At 37.4% G+C, this 22,575-nt stretch overlaps 3 protein-coding genes across 3 annotated transcripts; all 3 read right to left on the bottom strand.

Moving 5' to 3' along the window:
* Window positions 1-4,841: 4,841 nt before the first annotated feature.
* On the bottom strand, window positions 4,842-6,986 carry LOC145687472 (uncharacterized). The gene has a single exon (XM_081760924.1). The coding sequence runs from the start codon at window positions 6,984-6,986 to the stop codon at window positions 4,842-4,844; it is 2,145 nt and encodes a 714-aa protein (XP_081617050.1).
* Window positions 6,987-7,447: 461 nt separating this feature from the next.
* LOC145687470 (uncharacterized) lies at window positions 7,448-8,710 on the bottom strand. Its single transcript, XM_081760923.1, has one exon. It carries the CDS (start codon window positions 8,708-8,710, stop codon window positions 7,448-7,450), a length of 1,263 nt encoding a protein of 420 aa, XP_081617049.1.
* A 465-nt stretch (window positions 8,711-9,175) lies between these two features.
* Window positions 9,176-10,048, bottom strand: LOC145687469 (uncharacterized). The gene has a single exon (XM_081760922.1). The coding sequence runs from the start codon at window positions 10,046-10,048 to the stop codon at window positions 9,176-9,178; it is 873 nt and encodes a 290-aa protein (XP_081617048.1).
* Between the last annotated feature and the right edge of the window lie 12,527 nt (window positions 10,049-22,575).

Raw genomic sequence — 22,575 nt, 5'->3', positions numbered from 1 at the left:
TTTATCAAAGTCGGAGTGTTACACTTCGAAAATGTTACATGTCAGTACATTCATGTAGCTTGCATTTGCGGTAGAAAGTTCTTGTTTTGTGCTCCCTCTTTGCTGGAGAGAATTTCTTAGACTGTTCCTCTTCAGTATGCAGGGATGCTTCCATTCTCCGTGATTTTTTCTCAACGTTGGCGAACTGCTAACCAGACGAAATGAAGAATTTACGGCATTTCAAACTTTTTTAATGTCTGTTTCTCGTTTGAAATTACGCTTTGATGACACAATACAATAAGTGTTGAGTCCACTTACATCAGTTATGTAAAATACTGTCATAGGCCATTTTGTTCATTGTTTTGTAATCTAACAGGAGCCATATGATTGTTAGTGTGAACGTGTGATTTTGTTGTGTTGTAATATATGATAACTTTGAGTTTTTCCTCCGCTCTAGAAGTGACCACTTCAGGATAGTTGTGCATTGTGTTTTGCAATGGGTGATCTTACTGGGTATATATTGTCAAAAGAGACAGCGCACCCAAAAAATGAGAAATTGTTCGTCTACAGTCATATTATATGTAAGAATAAAATTATATTGCAGAGTGTGTGAAGAATCTGCAACTTCACAAATTAGGAACAGTTCATCATCAGGTATTCTAATAGCGCCGATGTTGTCATCAAAACATAAGGCAGCCCATGTAGGATCGCTTTTCTCTGGAGTTTTGCTTTTTGCATTAGCACGTGCTTTTGCATTAGCTATAGGTGCTACGCTTCAAACTTCTAACCAATCCTCTGGATAAGAAAACTACTCAACGTCTCATTTCAATATCGGTACCTGAACAAGAAACTTCAGTTGCATTTGTATATAAGTCTGCTAATATCTTATCGTCTGTCGGGAATCAATTTCTTCATTGTTTATTGATTTACCAAAAATATTCCTCCCCTACCATCAATAGTGACGTCTATTGTTAGTGATCTGTTTGTCTACCACGTGCAATGATCAAAACGCACTAACAATAAACAAAATTTTACATACAATCAGTGGCAAAGCCAGGATTTCTATTCGGGGGGGGGTCAGTGTCCTACTCTGGAAAACTTTTTTGTTAATGTGGAGACTGAAAGCACACATTTAGATTTTATTCTAGCAACTTTTTAAAATTTTGGTTCTTGGGAGTTCATATCCCGGGAAACTCCCCCTGGATACGCAACTGCATACAATGGAAAAATTAATACAGTTTGATAGACAAAAGCAACTATTATGCTTCTGACAATGGACTTACATAAGTGAATAAATAAAGAAAAGCTGCTACTAAAATAAGCAAAATTGCAAATAATTAAATCAATCAAACTAAATAATAACACATAAAGTTGCAATATATATCTGACTTCATTGGGACAGTTAGAAGATTATCAGAACGTTCACTCCGCTACGAGCCACAATCTCAATCTATTCTGAATCTATCCTCATATTTCTTCATTAAGGTTCGAGTTTAATGGACCCACTCGGTACCCAATGCTATAAATTTTAAAAACTATCACTTAACTCACGGAAATGAAAAAAAAAAAAAATACTTAAATAACATAATACAAGAACACAACCAGGGAAATGTCATAGAATTTCAATACTTACTAAGCCTTAGTAATTATTAAAGAAAGTATGTGTACGAGTGCAATGGACCCACCTGGTAGTTCTAGGCAGTGGCGGCGGTTGGACGTTAAAAGTGGGGAGGCAAGACATGATCTGAATACAGTATTTGTATGTCAATGTTACTTTTCCTGGTTGCTTGTAACACTTTGTTAGACTAAAGGCTGTATAACTATTAGGAGACTGTTATATAGACTAAAGGCTGTATAACTGTATAACTATCTTTTTCAGTTAAAATACCGTATATCTTGTTTCATATTTTGTTACGTAAATTGACAAGAGCAACACAAGATACTAACTCTTTGTACTCTTATACAACGAAGGTGTAAGAAGAGATCTGATTCCTTGCTCATGAAATCAAAAAATCATAAAATCATGCATCTTAAAATTCTGTCTGGAAAATTGTGTGATCAGATTAGGGACCTATTTAATAACAAATTTGCAAAACAAATAAATAGAAAGGATAATATTAATCAAATAATCATAGTAATGGATAATAAGGCTTGTTCTGCAAAAGTTATATTGAAACTGGAAATTAATGAACAACTTATATTTTTAACTCCACGCATGTTATTATATGTGTTATTACTCTTAGAAAGACAGTGAATACTACAAGCATATGCTACGACATTCAAAGAAATATTTTTGCAGCTTCCCGAAACATGTTCGTTGCCATTAGATACAGTTTTCATTTTCTTGGAATACATCAAAACTCAACAATACTTAGTCACTCCACATTCCAGTTATACAAAATAATCCTAAAATTTAGAATTATGTTGAATTTACTAAATTTAATTGTATAACAAAACTGTATATGTACACCCCTAAACTCGTATATTACACTGCAAAATTATATATTCCTTACTGAGCTCCTTCGTGGCTAAGCTGTTAACGTAGGCACCTTTGACGTGGGAGACCTGGGTTCAACTCCCGGAGGGAGCTCACGTGGTTCGGACTCTACGTTAATCATTAAGTTCACGTCTCATATAGCTTCGCTGCTGAACAGGATGTTAAACTGAAAAAAATCAAATCAAAATATTCCTTACTATAATAAAAAAGAAAAGAACTATCAATTTTTCAAGAAAAGAACTGTTTTAGGAACTGTCAATTTTTGTGCAATTAAAGAATAACTTGTGAAAGACTTCTTTTCTTGCGAAATGATATCTCAATTAGATCCAGAGCGGCTTACTAACATATCGAGCCCTTGTAAGATGAAATGAAAGTACGCTCGAATTGTCTCGCTCCAACAGCTTAATTTTTGGGCCATTTTTAGTGGCATTTTTAAAACGCAATTTCTGTAGCTTTCTTAACTTCACGGAAAGATAACCAATACGTACTCATGGAACGGCAAATATTTTATGGCACCATTTGTATTCTATAAACCAATAATACATACAAAACTTTATATTTCCAAATGAAACTATATACATTAAAGGGTCATTTCAAAACGTGGAGGGGCAACTGCCCCCCCTTTGCCCCCCCTAATCGCCGCCCGTGGTCCTAGGGTTAAAAGTGTATCCTTGTATGGATATTTAGATAGAGGAAATACTAGTTCTTGCCGAATTTCTTTAACTACTTACGATATGTTCCATTATTTTTAAACTAGGGTTTAAAATGTGATTGATTGCGTTTAGGGCGGCTTATAACACTTGACACATGTTCATTAGAACGTTTTATTTTCATTTGATATACAGAATTACCCAGCAAATTTGGCATTTGAATTTTTTGACACCCTGTATTTACGATAGGAAATGAAGTTATGCAATGTGCATAAATAATTGCTGTTTTCCATGCAGTAGTATTTGCATTAAGGTGCGTGTAATTATTGTTATTTAAAACTATATAAATTTTAAAATAACGCTGGCACATGAATTCACATCCATATATGAAAATCTCATAGGTTATATGGTAATGTTCTTAAGTCTTAATTAAATTGTACGTAATTACAGATGTACATGAAAAGTCAGAGTGTTAGAGCTGACGGTGATGAACAGAAGAGGAAGAAAAGAACACATTTCTTTCAACTTGCCTAAGGGGTTTTAAAAGTGACATGACAATTGTGCAGGAAGTTTTAAAACCCCTTAGGCAGGATCTTTCAAGTGAAAAATTTTTGTTCTTTAGTCGTCAAAAGAGAGGGGATGGGATAGATGATTTGAGTACGAAACTACATTTATACATATAAACTAGTTCTCTCTTTGGTCAACCCTAGCACACTGATAAGCATCAAATATTTTCTGGGCGCTAAGTATACGATATTATATGTGGGCGCTAAATCTACGGACGCTAAGTGCACTCCACGTTAATTTTACGCACTACACAAGCACCCGCGCACTCTCCATCTTTGCTCACTTCTGTTCCTCGCGACCAATTACCAGCGTTGCCAACCTCGGAGAACAAAATTATCGATTTTCGTCCTTAAAATTATCGTATATTACAAAAAAATATCGTATATTCGTTATAGGCGTGATAATTGTAGAAACAAGTATAATAGCAATAATATATAATAAACTTATCTAGCAATCTTCACTTTCGAACTCCACATCGGTGTCACTATCCTTATACTTAATTACGCAAAGTAATTACGCGATACGTAATTACACTTGCCACAGAACGATTCCAACTTCTTTGTTTTTGAGATCCAAACAAAGGCGCTAACATTCACGTGAGCGAATAATAGAGTCATCTATCATGAACAAACAATATTGCCACCTCCACGTAAATGTGATGGATGCAGGAATGCAGGGTTACCAATTCTCAAATCGTTACTGATTTATTTTGGCGAGAATGGCTGTTAAAAATGTGTGTTTTATAATTCTTTAATGCACACCTACAATTTATTTGCACATTCAAAAACTGCTAAAAAGTGTACGTTCTAAAATTATCGTATATTCACCTATTATCGCAAGGGCATTATCGTATATCGTATTACGGCTTAAATTATCGTATATCACGATAAATTATCGTATGGTTGGCACCCCTGCGACGAACCATCTTCGCTCCGGCGAGGACACTTCTTCCCCCCTTCTCCCTTTCTTAACGGTTGTCTTTAGGGTGAAAGTTGGAAAGTGGTACTGTTTACAAAAAATGCATTCCAATGCCATCTTTGGGCCAAGAAAGCACACTATTTGGAAGGGAAATAAGAAAATACTAACATACTCCCCCCTCTTGGTCGGATAGCGACCAACAAACAATGAGACACTTTCACACATAATTGTCACTGATGGGAAGAAACTGGGGAAGATAATGGAACCAGTTTATTCACTGCACGTTTGTAGATGCCGCTTGCAGTTCGTACAGTAACAACTCTCACTAGCGAGTCTTTACCCAGATGCACTTTTTCAATTACACCTAAGCGCCATGGCAAAGAAGGAATGTTTGCTTCCTTCAACAACACGATAGTACCTGGGATTATATTGTTCCTGTGGAAATACCACTTGTTTCTCTGCTGGAGTCCGTTCAGGTATTCCTTCGACCACCGCTTCCAAATCACTTGTAAATATTTTTGTGTTTGCTGCCAACGGTCTAGTCTGTTGTTAGGGAGGTCACTTATGTCTGGCTCAGGGATAGAGGTGATAGGTTTGCCTATTAGGAAATGACCAGGGGTTAAAATATCTGTATCGCTAGGGTCGTCGTTAATTTTTGTTATAGGACGAGAGTTCAGACACGCCTCAATTTGCGCTAAGAGGGTACAAAGTTCCTCAAAGGTCAATGTCGCGCCCTTTGTAGTTCTGACGAGATGATGCTTCATAGATTTCACTCCTGCCTCCAACAATCCCCCGAAGTGCGGAGATTGCGTCGGGATGAAATGCAATTGTATGCCTTCCGAAGATGTCAACTTCTCCACCTCTTTACGAAATGTATCTTCTCGTAACATCTTGTATAATTCTTTAAGCGCATTATTTGCACCTACAAATGTTTTGCCATTATCGCTGTAAATATTACTGCATTTGCCTCTTCTTGCTATGAATCTTCTCATGGCTGCAAGGAAAGATTCCGTTGTGAGGTCACTGACCGCTTCCAAATGTATGGCTCTTGTAGACAAACAAACAAATACCGCTATATAACATTTTTTGAGCGATTTGCTTCTGAAAGTTGATTTGATGTTTATTGGCCCTGCATAATCGACCGCACAATTTAAAAACGCTGATGCTGGCCGTACTCTATGAGATGGCAATTGTCCCATTTGTTGAGTTATAGGTGATGCCTTGAGACGAACACATGTCACACAATGATGAATAATTTTCTTTGCTAATTGACGACACTTAGGGATCCAGTATCGTTGACGCACAGATAATACTAATAATTGTACCCCAGCGTGAAGATGTCTTTTATGCTCATTTTCCAAAATCAGTGTTGCCAGATGCGAATTTGAAGGAATAATGGCTAGATGCTTTCCTTCATAGGGAAGGTTACTGTTTTCTAAACTTCCACCCACTCGTCTCACTTGGTTCTCATCCAATAGAGGGCACAAATTTTTGAGAGGGCTACGTGCTGAGATTTGACGACCTGCACTAACGTCCTTGATTTCTTGTTTATATTCCCTTTGTTGCACTAATCTGATGCACAGCTGTAGCGAATTGTTTAGTTCACTCGTTGATAGACTGCCTGTCTTTCGCTCGCTTCCCCTTCTTGCATTGTGCATGAAACGGCGACAGTAAGCTATCACTCGTACTAGCTTCGTTAGTCCGGAAAACTTGCTGATGACGTCATGCTGAGGCTCTTGTGTAGTCAAAGCTTCAATTGTTTTTTCTCTTGCTTCGGGAACGTCCTGAATGCTGGAATTCTTTCTTGAAGAAGGCAATGAGTCCTTGGGCTGTGACAAACCTGGAGACCTCTCCCACCAGATCTTTCGGTCCTGAATGGAAGCAGGTTCGACACCACGAAAGATCATATCCGCTGGGTTGCCTGCTGATCTGCAGTGTTGCCAGTCGCTGATTTGAGTCATGTCCTGTATTTGGGCAACTCTGTTCGCAACGAACGGTTTCCATCTTGTGGGCGATGACGATAACCAAGCAAGCACAATTTGGGAATCAGACCACAAATAAATTTTGTCTATCTTGAACTGTAGAACAGGTAAAATTTTATGAAGTAAATTTGCGAGTACCAATGCTGCACACAATTCTAGACGGGCTAATGTGATTTTCTTTAGTGGTGCTACTCGTGATTTCGCACACATCAATTGTGTTTTTGTTTGACCATTTTGATTCGTTGATCGTACGTAGATACAGGCTCCATAGGCTGATTCGCTGCTGTCCGCAAATCCACATAGTTCAATACTGACTGGTTCTTCTTCTACTAAAACGAAACGATCTACTTGAATACCTTTAATGAATGATAATTGCTGCTGCAAGTTTGCCATCTTGCGTGAAGTTCCGGCTGTAGTTCATCATCCCATGTGATTGGTTCTAACCACAATCTTAGCAGAAAACACTTGTATGTGATTACTACTGGGCTTATCAAGCCTAGTGGATCAAAGATAGTCGCTACCACAGATGCCACCTGTCGCTTGGTGATGCTACTTGAATTTGCAATGATGTCTGCTGGCCGATGTTTAATGAAAAATTTGTCCTTGCCTGAATGCCAGGATAGACCTAATGTGTTGACGCCCTCCACATCTTGAAACTGGACGGGAGATTCAATTCCTCGATTTTCTGGCGGAATGGCTTCCAACAAAGCCGCACTATTTGAACACCATTTGCGTAAGTTGAATCCTCCCCCTTGAAGCAAAGAAATGAGTTCTGCTTGTAGCCTTAAGGCCTCCTCTGTGCTGCTCGCACCACTTGCGAGATCATCCATGAAAAATTCTTCTTTTAATATTTTCTATGCCTGAGGGAATAGATGTGATTTCTCTTCCGCCAGCTGTTGCAAGCATTTTGTAGCTAAAAATGATGATGAAGCCATGCCATAGGTTACGGTCTGAAGCTCGAATGTTCGAATTGTTTTTTCAAGTGATCTTCGCCATAGAATACGTTGCAATGATGTGTCATCGGGATGTACTCTAATGGCGCGGTACATTTTCTCTACGTCAGCAGTAAACACTATAGAATGGGCACGAAATCGCAATACGATGGAGAACAGATCTTGCTGCAACGTAGGACCCACCATGAGAATGTCATTTAGTGACTTGCCACTTGTAGATTTAGCTGATGCATCGAACACCACTCGGAACTTCGTTGTGGTACTGCTGGGATTGAACATGGCGTGATGTGGTAGGTAAAAGTCTGCTCCTTTGTTTTCTTCTCTTAACTGCGATTCTTGAATTTCTTTCATGTGTCCCAGTTGTTCGTTTTCCTCAAGAAATTTTACATATGCCGCATGTAGCTCGGGTTGACGCTTCAGTTTCCGCTCCAGTTGCTGTAGTCTAACTTTTGCTTGTTGCAATGAGTCACCAAGTACAGATCTGCCTTCACGCAATGGCAAACGAACCACAAATTTGCCTGTCTCGTCTCGCACCAAATTTTTCTGGAAATCCGTTTCACATGCTGACTCTTCGGCGGTCCGAGGGTTGGTGAACACTTCTTCCAGCTCCCAAAAACGACGTAGTTGATCGTGAAGATTGTCTTCTGTTCTGGTGAAGAATGACGTCACTGGACTGTTTCTGTGGCACTCTGATGGGATGCTTCCTGCGATGACCCAACCCAGCTGTGTGTCTTGTAGTACCGGAAGCTCTTCTCCCAGCAACTTCCGTTCCGCTTTGAGTATCCTGAAGAATACTTCCGCACCCAACAACAAGTTGACCTTCCCTGGAACGTTGAAAGTGGAATCCGCCAGTGCTATATTCTTCGGGATTTTCCAATTTCTGCAGTCCACTCTTTCCGCCGGTAAATTTCCAGTGATGCGTGGCAACACTGAACAACTGATGTTTGCCTGATATGACGTCACCATTGACTGTAGTGCGATATCAACACAAAACCGTGCTTCTGACGCAGCATCGTTTATGCCTTGAATGAGCATGTGCCTTCTGTGCTTCTTGAGACGCAGACGCTGGACCAATGCCTCTGAAATAAAATGGCTTTGGGATGCGCTGTCCAGAAGGCCCCGACATGTAATGCACTGTCCACTGCTGTCCTTAACCTTCACCATGGCCGTGGAGAGTAACACATGTGATGTATGCAACCCTTTAAGTGTACATTATGAACCCAGGACATTATCTTGCTCCTCTTGAGTTCCATTGGGCGTGTTGCTGCTTCTGTTATTCTCTGTCTTTCTTCCCTCTGAAGACGATAATCCACTTGATTGTTTATTATAATGCAACAATGTATTATGCTTCTTGCCGCATTTTTTTTTTGCATGAACTTGATTTTCATTCGCTTGCTCGATGATTTTCCCGCAGACAGTTAATACAGAGATCATTCTTGCGAACACACACATTCTTTTGTTTGTCACTAGCTTTAATAAATGATTGGCATGCAAATATAGGATGAGCTTCCTTGCAAAACTGGCATGCACGAGAAACTGTGGACACATACGCCTTCGTATGATTGCCCTTAACACCCTTTGTTTGTGATTGATGTATTCTTGCCCCCTTTACTTCACTTGTGTTTGCATTCATTGTTTCCAACCCTTGGCATCTTTTCTCCAAAAAGGACAGGAATTCGTCAAGCGTGGGAAGCGTGGTGGTGTTTCAGTTTTGCGTAGTTCCCATGCTTTTCTACTGCTATTGTCTAATCGTGACACAAAATGCTGTATAAGAATCATGTCTAATAGCTGACCATCTGTTTTGAGCGCTTGTAATGCGTTCATGTTGCTTGCCGCGGTGTTTACAAACTCCCTGAGTTCTGCTGCGTTTTCTTTTTGCACCTGACGAATATTAAGGATCTCTTGAATGTACGATGCAGCTATTAGTGGTTTATTTGAGTACCTGTCTGACAGTAATTTCCATGCTACAGTGTAATTTGCTTCTGTGATGGGCAGATTTTGTACCAATTTTAGCGCTTCCCCTTTCAAAGTTGATCTCAAATACTGCAGTTTTTGAATAGTGGCAATGTCTTTATTGTTGTGCATAAGGGATCTGAATGTGTCTTCATAGGGAAGCCACTGTTTGTAATCCCCGTCAAAGTCAGGAATCTCAATCGCGGGCAACTTTATTTGTGTGTGTGTATTTGCTCTTGATGCGTCATGATCTGAGGACTGATTTTTGTGTTCCTGTTTCGACAGAAGCGTTTGTAATTGTGCCTTTACACCGAAATACAAGCTTTCGATTTCTACCCCTGTGCTGTCGGTATCATCCTCTTGTTCAATTTCAATGGCATCTTGTATTTCTTGCAGTTTTAACCACACTCTGTCCAGATGCTCCACCCGTGCTTTAATGTCTTCTACATTTTGTTGGGCTTCATCAAATTCATTTATAAATGTCTGTATGCGCGAAATTTTCCCTTTGTACGCAGCACGTTGGCGTAACAGGCGTTGTGTCTCACTCATTTCTAAATTTGATTTAAACAAGCAAGGAAAATAAAGGATGAGCCAGATACTTACTGACCTTTGGTTGCAAAGCTGCTGTCTGGATACTGCTCTGCTGCTGCAATCCTGGACCTCTTCTCTCCGATCTGGGTGTGATGTGGCACCACCGCACTGACACAGACGCGCGGGAAATGTTTTACCTGACGTTCACGTACGCCGCCATATTGCTATTTTTACTGTCACTGAATTTATTTGTTCACACAAAACTGTCCACACACTAACTAGTTCTCTACACTCGCATATCCGGCCCTGGTAGGAACAATGTTTTTTATGTTTGCTATGTATGATTGATGCGCAATAGTTGGAGGACCACTGTTAAATTATAACAGAACTGTATTTCCATAGGAGGTTCATCCACGGACACGCGAGTTGAATAATGATCGCATTCGCATTCAATAGTAATGTAATTTATCATATATATAAATTACCCCTGTGCTAATTACCTGTGCTACCCCTGTGCCACTACCCATATATATATAGTAAGTGAAATAACATATATGACCCCATCTTCATTAAATAATAATTTTTATTACCTAAAGTAACACCCCGATGAGAAAATGTCGCCACGCCCTATAGTTCCTCTACCTACAGTTTTGACAAGGCCGCTCAATAATGTAAATGCATTACAATCAATTCCGGTATGAGAGCTGCTGTGTGTTGAGTCGATTTGGTATTCGGATTGTAGGTGGATTCTTTTTTTTTTATCACAATTACCGCTCCAGCGACCAGTAGGCTGTAAAATAGACGGACTGTAATCTAATTTGTCGAATTGTTCCAAAGTCTTCTTTAATCAGCAAAATTCGCATCGATTGTGCAATTGGCTTAAACATTTTGGAAGTAAAGTTAAGTCGGAGTTTATGTACAGTATGTTTCTGAGTACTTCTTGTTTAAATATGTGTTTACCTTGTTCAGCGGTATGTTGAAGTATTTAGGCTATTAAACGTTTAATAGAATCCTCAATCAAGATCATTGATAGGCAAAGTATATCAGATGATTGTGTTTAACGAAGTTAAATGTGTGATTCGCATTTCTTAGCAATGTTCTAGAAGTCCCACGTTTTCTTAATAATGCTACAACTGTTGTACACATACGAAAGTGTTAATACAAACACTGTACTCCCAAACCGTAATCGGACTATTGGCTGTCATTTTGTCGCTTGACAATTCACCAGCTTTCAACTCTTGCTAATGATAATATAACATCTTACAAATATTAGACAATAAATTACAAATGTTATACTGACCACAAAAATGTTGGACAAAACCAAGGAATTTATAAAAATGGAAATGCTTTATTTTTTTAAAAAAAGTTCTAGTACTCTGTGTAATGAAAGTGGTTACTTACTCATACGTTAATATATACAAGTTGTTTCAAACAGGGACGGTTCTAGACATTTCTTAAGTGTAAGCAAACAATAATTACGCGCCCTCACCTAACTGATAATAAAAGAGTAGAAAGTTATAATGGAAAAATATTCTTCAAATAATTGTTACAGTTGCGAATTTCTTCAATACCTGTAGTCTCCTTGTGAATATTAACCAAAAATGGCGAAATTATAACTAATTGACCGTGGATAAATACTGAACAAAGTTGCAATTTTAATAATAATACCATGTTTATTAAATAATCACAAGACACAACTAAGATATACACTTAAGATGTATTTTGACAAATACAATTGAAACAAAATAAAACTCAAAAGCTTCAAGTCTAACCTTAGTACAGGTTTGATTTTGAAGCTCTTATGCTTCATAAAAAAACCATATTTACATAGTATTTTCTACGATGGTAATGATACGATATGGTAATTAGCTTAATTTCTCGTTTTCTTTGTTCATGTTATAAAGACACTTTTCTGGTTTTCAATTTGGCAAAGTCTCTTATTATTGCATCCGTATTTATTTCGTTGAGTATGTCATTTTCAATGGTTATCAAGGCTAATTTATTTAATCGTTCTTGAGATATAGTTGATTTCAAATAATTCTTTATTAATTTTAGCTGAACTTCTTTAATACACAATAAATGAGAAAAGTTTGTGCCTTAATCAATATTTGTCTTTGATCCGGTGGCAGGCTTCAAAATCAACCGCTCGCAACAATTATTTTCAGGGTCCCTTAGGCCTATAAATAATTTAATCATTTCATATCTCTTTCCAACATAGATGTTCGAAATCAGATAATGTGTAACACAATGTAAACACAGACATTGGCGCACCCAAGATTTCTCATTTTGGTCCGAAGATTTTTCGGAGTAGCCTCAAAATGCAAATAATTTAGTGTATTTGCCCCTGAAATAGTGCTAATTTTCTTTAAAATTAAAAGTTCTGGTGAATCCACACTCTCAGGACACGTCCGTCGGTGCCCCTGAACAAAAGTAACTAATAATCAAAACTCTATTTTGCATTAGGACTGTTACCAAATGTTTAAAAATATCGCTTCATCTAAATTTAATACGACAGAATGGATTGATCATGATTGTTACACTGTTATAATACAACGAATATATGTATACGCTGCTATGATTGACAGTGAGAGTTCTTAAAAAATGTTACTTATAATGACCTTTCGATTGCAATTACCCTTTGGAGTTATATACCCATTTACTGCGTGAAAACTAACTGTATTCTAACAAATTTTGAAATACATTAAATTTAACTCATAACCGAAGAGGCCGTATCCATTCCAATTAAATTACTGCAATTAAGTAAAATAAATTTAGTTTCAAAAGTTTGACTTACAGATGCTTCGTTAAAAGTAACTGGTATTGACAACTCCCCCACCTCAACATTCGTATGATTATCCCTTTCGAAATTCTGTCCAGAGGCCGAAGGAAACCTTATAGAGCTTTCGTTTGCATATCATCATCTTTAAAGTATCGTAGCTTTCTTTTCCGATAAAATAATTACTTGGCTTTTTATCGTTGGCCATTATTATTACACGTAAAACAAAGTACTATTGAAAAGTAAAAAGTCACATCATTGGATCAAAAATTCAATTTGTAGCACGCGACTTGTCTTACTATTTGCTCCCCTCCCTGGACCAATGGAGAACAAAAGCGTGGCCGTTTGAACTTCAATAATATGCAATTCATTTACGCTGACCTTTCTCAATCCTTAACTGCAGTCATTAAACGGAACCACAATGGGGGGACACTATTTATGACAAGGCGAAGCACCCTTGAAGACATTTCTTTCTACTGTGATAATACCACCCAATCCATAAGCAACATGTACAGTTAACTTTCTTTCGTTTGTTGATCCATTCCCAATTCAAAGACATATTTGGTAATGATATTCTCTAGGAAGGTCGCGGAAGGGTTGTTGGGAAAGAAATGAATAGTATTATATTTGTATTTTGTGTATGTGGTGGGATTGTGCAAAGAATGCCTCCGTCTGTAGTCATACTGCCGTAGTACTTAATATAACACACATTGAAAAGATAAATTTTACTACCTTTTATCTCGTATTTATATAATCTCCCTGCGCCGCAGAAATTTTCCTCAAACTGGCATCACTTATGAATGTGGTATTGGTGCCAATTGGTATATGAGTTCATTTCAATTGTAAAGAGGTGTTTTTACCACGTCAACCACGCAAAGATTTGACTTTATTGTCCTCTTAATGTATTTTTATCAGTATCTCAGTCTGTACAATATTTATATGAAGCTATTTGGAACATTTTTCATCATAACATTTTCTTTAATAAATATTCACATTTAAAACACAAAATTCATTTTCCACTTTGGCGCCCTCTTCGCGTGGCGTCTTCTACTAATGCGTAGTTCGCAGGATTCGAGATCCGGCCCTGGTTTCAAACCAACACTGACAACGTTTGGGAAGTGATTCCTAACACCAAGATAAGACGAAAAGTACAGAACAACTTGGGTGCACAAATGCTTCCTTTCAGAGTTATAGGCTGCCGAAATCATGGAAAATTGAACTTTAAAGTTCCATAGCTCCAAAACTATGGGACCTGCCGTAGTCGAGTCAAGACTTCACTTAGGAACTAATATGTGTTCTTTTCAAAATTACCATGTTTCAGAATCCTGCGGTACTTCCGCAACAATTTTTATAGAGGTAGTTGGTAAGTTGAGTTGAGTTGATTTTGAGTTTAACGTCCCGTTCAGCAGCCAGGCTATATGAGACTTGGATCTACTGATTAACATGGAATCCGAACCACATGAGCTCCCGACGGGAATCGAATCCGGGCCTCCCACGCCAAAGGCGCGTACGCTAACCGCTTAGCCACGAAGGAGCTCCAGGTACTTGGTGAGTACTTCAAATAATAAGCCCCTAACCAAACTCCATCTATAAAAATTGTTGCATGAATACCTCAGGGTTCTGTAACATGGAAATTTGGATAGAACACATATTAGTTCCTAAGTGAAATCTTGACCCGACTACGGTAGATCCCATAGTTTTGGAGCTACGAACCTTTAAACTTAAATTTTTCATGATTTCGGCAGCCTATAACTCCGAAAGGAAGCATTTGTGCACCCAGGTTGGTCTATACTTTTCATCTTATCTTGGTGTCAGGAATCATCTCCCAAATGTTATCGGTGTTGTTTTGAAACACTCTGTATACACAGTATGTAGGAAAAATAACGGAACTTTTTATATTAAACAAAATGAATTAGGTATTTTACCAAGTGTAGTTCTTCCTACTCAAAATACATTCCTTTCCCATCAATACACCGATGAGCACGTTCAACCAATGCTCGCATAGAGTTTTAAATGTCCTTTTCTGGAATCGCTTCAATGATCCTCGTCACGGCAAACTATACATGTGTAACATTGTCATAATGTGCTCCTTTCATGGCCAATTTTAAGTTTTGAATGGAAAATAGTCACACGGTGATAAATCAGGCGAATACGGAGGGTGTGGATGCACATAGATTTGTTTTAAAGCCAAAAGTCACGAACGGTTCTGTGACATGGTGCATTGTCTTGCAATAAAGACCAACTGTATGGCGCTCGATATTCGGGCCTTATGCGAACGATTCGCTTCCACAAACGCTCCATAACACACAGGTAATAATCACCATTAATAGTTTGACCCTGTGGAACGAATTCCCGAAGTATAATACCTTTGGGATCGTAAAAACAAATCAACGTTGTCTTTTTACGTAAGTTTTGTAAACGCTTAAAAAAAAAAAACTTTCGGAGAACTGGGTACTTCCACGCAACACTTTGGCGTTTTGTTTGCGGGTCGTACTTGAAGCGCCAAGTCTCATCACCAGTTACAATCGATTCCAGTAATGTTCCCTTCCGTCTGGCTGTTTTAATCAGCTTTTTGCCGTGTTCAACGCGAGCAAGTTTCTGGTCGTCAGATAAGGTGTGCGGAACAAATCGAACTCAGATTTTCCGTTCCTTTAAATCTTTTGTCAAAATTTCGTGAATCATGTCTTTCATCGTATTTAATTCCTAACGCCATCCATCTCATAGTAGTCGAATTCACATCGTGGACAATCATTTCACGCACTTGTTGAACCAACTCATCGCGATTTTTGTTTTTCGGTTTGCCTGGCTTTGGGTCGTCTTCCAAGGACTCACGACCGTCCCGGAATCGCGTGTATCATTCGAACACACGTGTACGAGACAAGCATTCATAACCATACACTTGTTTAATCATTTGCAATGTTTGTGTAAATGTTTTACCTAGTTTGAAAAAAAAAATAATATTGGATCCTTGCTCTGTCGTGTTTTTGTGACGACGTGACACTAGATACACTCACTTTTCTTGCTATAATTTGACACTCCGTTAATCGGTTCTCAGGATTTGATCTCGTTTTGTTAAGCAGATATCCAGCTATTCGATGATATGTTGTTTCAATAAATGGAGCTAGTGGTTATCCGGAAGAAAAAGTTCCTGTACTTTTCCGACATGCTGTATAATCTTAAAAGAGAATATTGATTTATTTAAAGTTAAACATCCTGTTCAGCAGCGAGACTATATGAAAGACGGACCTACAGCTTAACGTAGGATCAGAACAATATGACCTCTCACTGAAATGGAAATCGAGTCTCCCGGAAGTTACATATGATGACCATTGTGAACAGCAGTGTTCATTCACGGTAAGTGTCATACCAGCGACAACGGAATGTTGATGGTGATGGACCTAATTTCATATACACAGTGCATAGATTATATAATATAACAACAATGAATGAACATGCATGTACAGTCTTGTTCAAAAATCTTGGACACCGACGTTTTTCAAAAGGTCTTATTCTGGTAACAGCGCATAGGAAATTGAAATACTTTGTATCTAAGTAGAAACGGCAGGTTTAAAAAAATCAATATTTTTGTTTGATTGAACTCCAACTGTGGGTTAGAATATAGAGCATTTAAGATTGAGGTTGCTGGTAGATGTTTATTTTTGGATCAAAAGATCCAATATATTTCAATCAAACATTTTTTAGTAGGGTTTATATCTGTAGAACTTCATATAGTGTAGAAAAACGCAAACTTACACTTAACTCAGTACGATGTGTTTACTCCATAGAAAATAAGAAAACTCGATTTAGTCACCGTTCAAAACTTTTGTGGCCCCTGATTCAAAAACTAATTATTGGCAAAGATCGCAATTTTTTGATACATTTTTTGGAACAATTTTGTTGAACAAGGCTGTACATACATGAATTGCTGCATAATTTGTGGTTTATAATAACTGTTTTGAACTATAACAGTAAACTATTAACGTATCTACTGGATCATGGGGGCTCAGTGGTCGCGCTTACCTCCAGTGTGTGGTGTTTGGTTCTATCCCCGGCAAAGTAAACTTGTGGTGGACAACATCGTATTCGTGGATTTTCTCTTAGTACTCCCATTTCCTTCCACAATATCATTCCACCGATTTTTCCATCATTATTCAGTTGGCTTAATTATCCGTCTCACTTAGCCTAAAGAGCACAATCGTGGGACGTTAAATTGAAGCATTTCATTTAATTTTCATTACATGTATTAATTTACCTAAGACTTGTAAAGTTATGTTTTATTAGGTTAATGTTTGTCATATTTCTTAACTTTTCCTTATGCAGAGACTGGAAGAAAAAAAAATAATAATGAACGTTTACTTGATCTCTACTAAAATGTATGCATTTCTAAACAATCACTACAGAATAATTAAAAAAAAACTATTTTTATAGTTTGAGTTCTCGTATAGTTCGAGTTCTGGGTAGTTTAAAAAAACTTTGAGACGATGTTTTTTTTAATTTTTTTTAATTAACAAGTTTAGTTTTCTTAAATTTATTTTCTAGATATAAGAGACTGCTCGTTGTGCCGTCCAGATTACTAAAACTACAGAAATGTTTCTTGTATAATAAACCTATTCTAACACTGAAAATGACGTAATAGTTTCCGTTTATAGGAAAAAAAGTCGTGCGTCACCATTCACTTTGCTTGCCCTTGAATTTTGCAGTGCGGCAAAGAAGGAAATTCCGATCTGTTGTAAGCAACACTGTAAAGAGGGAAGGTTGTTAACCAGAAGCAGGGATCTCTGCAAATACATCAAGTTCAATGATTGTTGCTTCAGGCCTGAAACGCATTATAAAGACCTTGAGCACACAATGAAGTACTCGATGCAAGAGGTAAAAATAAAGTCTACCTGATTTATTAACTTGAAGGTTTGAATACGATTTTCGTTACGTGAGTTTAACACTTATGTTTCATGTTACTAAATGACTGATATTACTGATTTCCAAACATTATATTCTTTCATACTATTAACTCCTCAAGGATGATTTTATGTGTTATTTAAGTGCAAATACACAGCATTCTAATTATAAGGAAAGTACTGAACCAATACTAATTATATTAAAAACAATCTGTAGTAAATTAAATATGAAAACAATTTTACGGGTATATTTATTCATTGAGTGCACATGAAACTGGTGATCTCTTTTTTAACTACTATTTAAGAAAAGAAAGAAAGAAATCTCTTGTGTTTGTTTATCGATTATTTCGCGTCAGATTAAGTTTTTACTGGTCTGATAAAGCTAGAAGGAAAGGTGAACGCACCTTGAAGTTTAGAGGGGACTGGGGCTTTTGTGACAGGGGCAGGTTGTGACAGTTATGCTTCTATTAAAAGTGCAAACAATATACACAATCTGGCGAAGCTGATTGACGCCTACAGTCATGAATTCACAATCTATTGTTTCCCATCAGTGTGAATCGCGCCGAGCCACAGCAAAGAAGAATGTTGGTTCTGTGGAGGACTTGATCTATTTTTGAAGGTAAGTTTGATTTCTGTTTTCTTCAATATAAAATAGTTGGAAATATTAATGGTATTTTCTAAAAACTAAAGTAACTATAATACGCATTTAAACGGTTTTGTTCCTTGGTAAAGTAAAACTGAAATACTCAATTGCCAATAAAAGCAAAAAATACGCATTGGGGTTAGTTGTGACAAACTGCTAAGGGTAAATTGTGACAAATGTCACAACTGACCCCGCAGAAAACCAGTCAATGGAAGTTTATTGTCTAATTAATTTTATTAATTTTACATAAGGGATATTATCAATGTTTTGTTAGGAAGTGGATACGTTAATAGTATTGGGAAGAAATTTCCGATTTCTAACGCATAAAATCATTAGCATACTGTTGATTGTATATGCATCAATGTTTGCAGATTTATACCGGTTTCTTTTGCATATGTCTCTTGTGGGTGAGTGTACTCAAGGGATCCCGGGTTCGATTCCCGGTGGAGACACAAATGGTTCGGATTCCACCTTATTTCTACATCCCTCCTTAGGACGTCATCACCATCCCATGGAAAAGAAAGGTAAACCGCCATGGGTTCACCATGCCCGATACTTTGAATCAAAGACTGGCCTTTGGACAGAACACCACATCATCATTAACAATAACATCCTTTTGCATGTAATTTGCATCAATTTGAATTTGCATTTTAATGTTTACTTCAAACTTTCTCATTGCAGATGGTACGAACGTATAAGAGAAAGAGGAAGACCAGATACCAATTGAAGTACACATAGATGCAGCACGAGCATACCACGAAAACAATGGATCTTCAAGACAAGTGCAGCACAATATGAGGTTAATAGACAGTCACTGTACAGATTCTACAAGAAGCAGTTTGTTGCAGGTAATTATAACCTAGGACTCAGCTTAATTTGCATAGAGAAGAGACTCGACCGACTTAGATTTCATGGTAAAGGTCCTACTGGAAGTATTGCAGGAAATAATCCATCATGTTGGATGACAGGAGACCTGTTTGTGCAATTCAAGGAGCATTTTGTCAAACATACAGGCAGTTCTCTACAACATCATGTCCTTTTGTTGTTTGATAACTACGAATCTCATATCTCAGTGCAGGTAATCAATTATGCCAAGAAAAATGGTGTTATTCTTCTGTCATTCCCACCTGGCACGTCCCATAAGCTGCACCCCCTGGACAGAGGAGTATATTTTTCATTTAAAAAGTTAGTTGCAAATGGAATGGATACATGGATGGAAAACAATCCTGGGTGTGCATTTAGTATCTATGATATTCCGACTATTGTGAAAACGGCATTTCCTCTTAGTGTAAATCCATCTAATATTCTTAATGCATTCAGAATAACTGGTATATATCCCTTTAATAGAGACATTTTTACAGATGATGAATTTTTGGAACCGCAGGTAACTGATCGTTACATTGAAGATGATGACCACATTATAAAGTTAGCACTAAGACGTACTTCGCTAACACATCACTCAAGTTCAACAACATCCTCATCCTCAACGAACTTTTCAGGTCATAATGAAAAACAAGGACCAACTAACATTATACAAGAAGTGAATTCAGAACTCCCAGATTTACCTGAGGAAACAAACCAGCCTTATCCAGGAACAAACCGTAAAGAATCTGAAACCTTATCGACTGTTGTCAATAGACCTTCTACAGGTAAAGAAAAACCACAACTGTCGTCTATGCAAGTAATGCCTTAAGACGAAAAAAACGTCCAGAAATGACAGTAACTCTCATCATGTTAGTCCCAGCACCCTTCGTCCGTTACCAAAAGCTATACCCAGCGAAACTAAACGAGGAAGGAAGAAGCGAGTGTCCGCTGTACTCACTGATACTCCAGTTAAAGAAGTATTAGAAGCAGAAGCAGGAGCAAGACATGAAAAGTCTCTAAAGAAGGGTATAAGCCGTAATATTCTGAACGGCTCTATGAACAAAGGGGATGAAAATTTCAAAACGTAAAAATGATAGTGACGATGATAGTGAAGATGATTGTTTTTGTCTTGTGAGTCTGGAACCATTTTCGAATTCCAAACCCAGAGAATCGTGGGTTCAATGTGTTGACTGTAATCAGTGGTCACACGAAGCGTGCGCAGAAGGTAATCCTATTCATGTATGCCACAATTGCAACTCGGGCGATGATAGGGGGTCTATGTGGTCTAGGTTTGCATCATAAGTCATTTCTGAAAGAAATTGTGATTCTATTATAAAACTGAGTATTAGGAAGGAAGTATTGTTGGCGCATTTAACTGTGTCCAATAACGATAATGTAGAAAGAGTATTAACATGAGAAATTGAAAGTAGTTTCTTTATGTATGCAAAATATTTTTTTAGGAAACATTACTTTTGCGTTATGTTTAGCACAATTTATATTAAAATTACATTGGCGAAATCGGGCATATTTCTTTCTGTCACAACTTACTCGATCAAAGTCACAACCTACCCCAGCAAGGACATGTTATGACAAAACATTTGTGTTTGTTTTTCTATTGTATTGTTCTTATAATGAAAAATACAGATGCAGAAAAAATATGGAAGTAGTCTAATGTCCAAACTTCATTTTAAGACAAAATTTTCTCACATTTAATAAAAATGATATCCTAGAAAAAATAAAAACTTATTTTTGTCACAACAAGCCCCGGTCTCATACTTTGTGTTAGATGCACTTGATCAGACATGTCAAATTCAGTGTCTTAAGTGTGTCAAATAGTCATCAGTGTATATACAATAGTGCAGGCCACAAGTAAAGTAAAGCAATTTTCGCACTTAATGATTTATTTAAAATGTGAGTAAATAAATAAAATCTTACGCATACTGCAGTTTCAAACAAAATAGAATTAACGTAAGGAAATGGGGAAGTAGATGGACACCTACTGTTTATCTCCGTCCTGGAAACCTTGTATATCTTTCCTTCAACCAGCTATTTTCACATTATGCGTCAAGATGATTGAGATACATTCAGAATTCCATAATCTGACTGCGCGAATCATTTCTGCTGGAAACTATTCGAGTTTAAACGTTACTGTTAGATATGTATAACAGCATTATTAATATTTCGAATGTTCCAGCCAACTTGACATCAAGTTAGCCCGGCAATAGTCCCAAAATTTCAAAATTTGAATCTGATAACGCGAACCATTTTCGATATTTTGCACGTGAAAACTTTTCGAGTTTGAACGTTTTTGTTAGATAAATAACGTAGTTATTCACATTTAAAGTATTCCGTATTAAAGTTAAGTCAACTGGTACCTTATGCAAAAATTACGAATAATATGAGTATTTCGATCACTTCTGCTACATTCCTGCTGAAAATTGTTCGAATTTGAATATTACTGCTCGGTAAACAACGTCATTATTTCAGTTTTAAATATTATATATTGACATTAAGTTAGTACGGACATAGACCAAAATTGTGATTTAATAATACCATTACCTTTAATAATATAACTTTTACCTCATTTCTGCTACATTAATGGGGAAAACTGCTCGAATTTTAACGTTAGTGTTACCCAGGAATCAGACAGAGTAGTAGATCAGAATGGGGCTGATTTGATAATTGCGATCGAAAGAACTCGTCATGAGCTACCAAGCGAACCCAAAACAAAAGCCCCAATCGACCGGAAACACACAGTTTAACGATTTAAACCGTTAAATTTAAACCGTTTTTCACTCAAGACTCGATGATCGTTCAATTTTCGGAGAAACCTATCATGGAAAACTATCCAGCATAAAACGTGCTACACCCTCATACGAAATCATGCATTTGTTCGCAGTGATTCCGGAGAGAAACGAAGTCAATCTTTGTCAGCTGCTTATTACTTATCAAGAGTCCCCTAGGGAATTTGGGCCTGTTGTTTAGGTAAACATGTCGAAACCACCGAATCTAGTTTCCGACGCCTCGAAATCGGGAGTAATGGACAAGATAAGTCTAATTAAGTTTTTCACAAAATATTTATTTATTTATTCACTAAGTTTCACTCAGTACAAGGCCACTTGACTGAAACTGAACATCAACATTGAAAACACAAATATAAAGAGAAATAGAAAGAAAAAAACAAATATAAATAAAAGAAAGTTCACTTCTAAATTTACAATATTCTCTTCAGTTGATTTCTAAAGCTTCGTTCAGTAGTAAAAATGTTGAAATATATAGAAACTGTTATAACTTTGCGCTAATATGTAAAACAGGGAGCGCTTAACGATTGATAACCTAGGAGTCTCCTAGGTTAGTAAATTTAGAG

The sequence above is a fragment of the Thermobia domestica genome, chromosome 6 (assembly GCF_964235325.1).
Source record: "Thermobia domestica chromosome 6, izTheDome1.hap1.1, whole genome shotgun sequence".
NCBI classification, from domain to species: domain Eukaryota; kingdom Metazoa; phylum Arthropoda; class Insecta; order Zygentoma; family Lepismatidae; genus Thermobia; species Thermobia domestica.
This window is presented reverse-complemented; position numbering and strand designations above follow the sequence as displayed.

Bases quoted from the DNA above. Each gene is read 5' to 3' on its own strand.
- LOC145687470 (XM_081760923.1), bottom strand. From the start codon at position 8,710: ATGGTGAAGGTTAAGGACAGCAGTGGACAGTGCATTACATGTCGGGGC.
- LOC145687469 (XM_081760922.1), bottom strand. From the start codon at position 10,048: ATGAGTGAGACACAACGCCTGTTACGCCAACGTGCTGCGTACAAAGGG.
- LOC145687472 (XM_081760924.1), bottom strand. From the start codon at position 6,986: ATGGCAAACTTGCAGCAGCAATTATCATTCATTAAAGGTATTCAAGTA.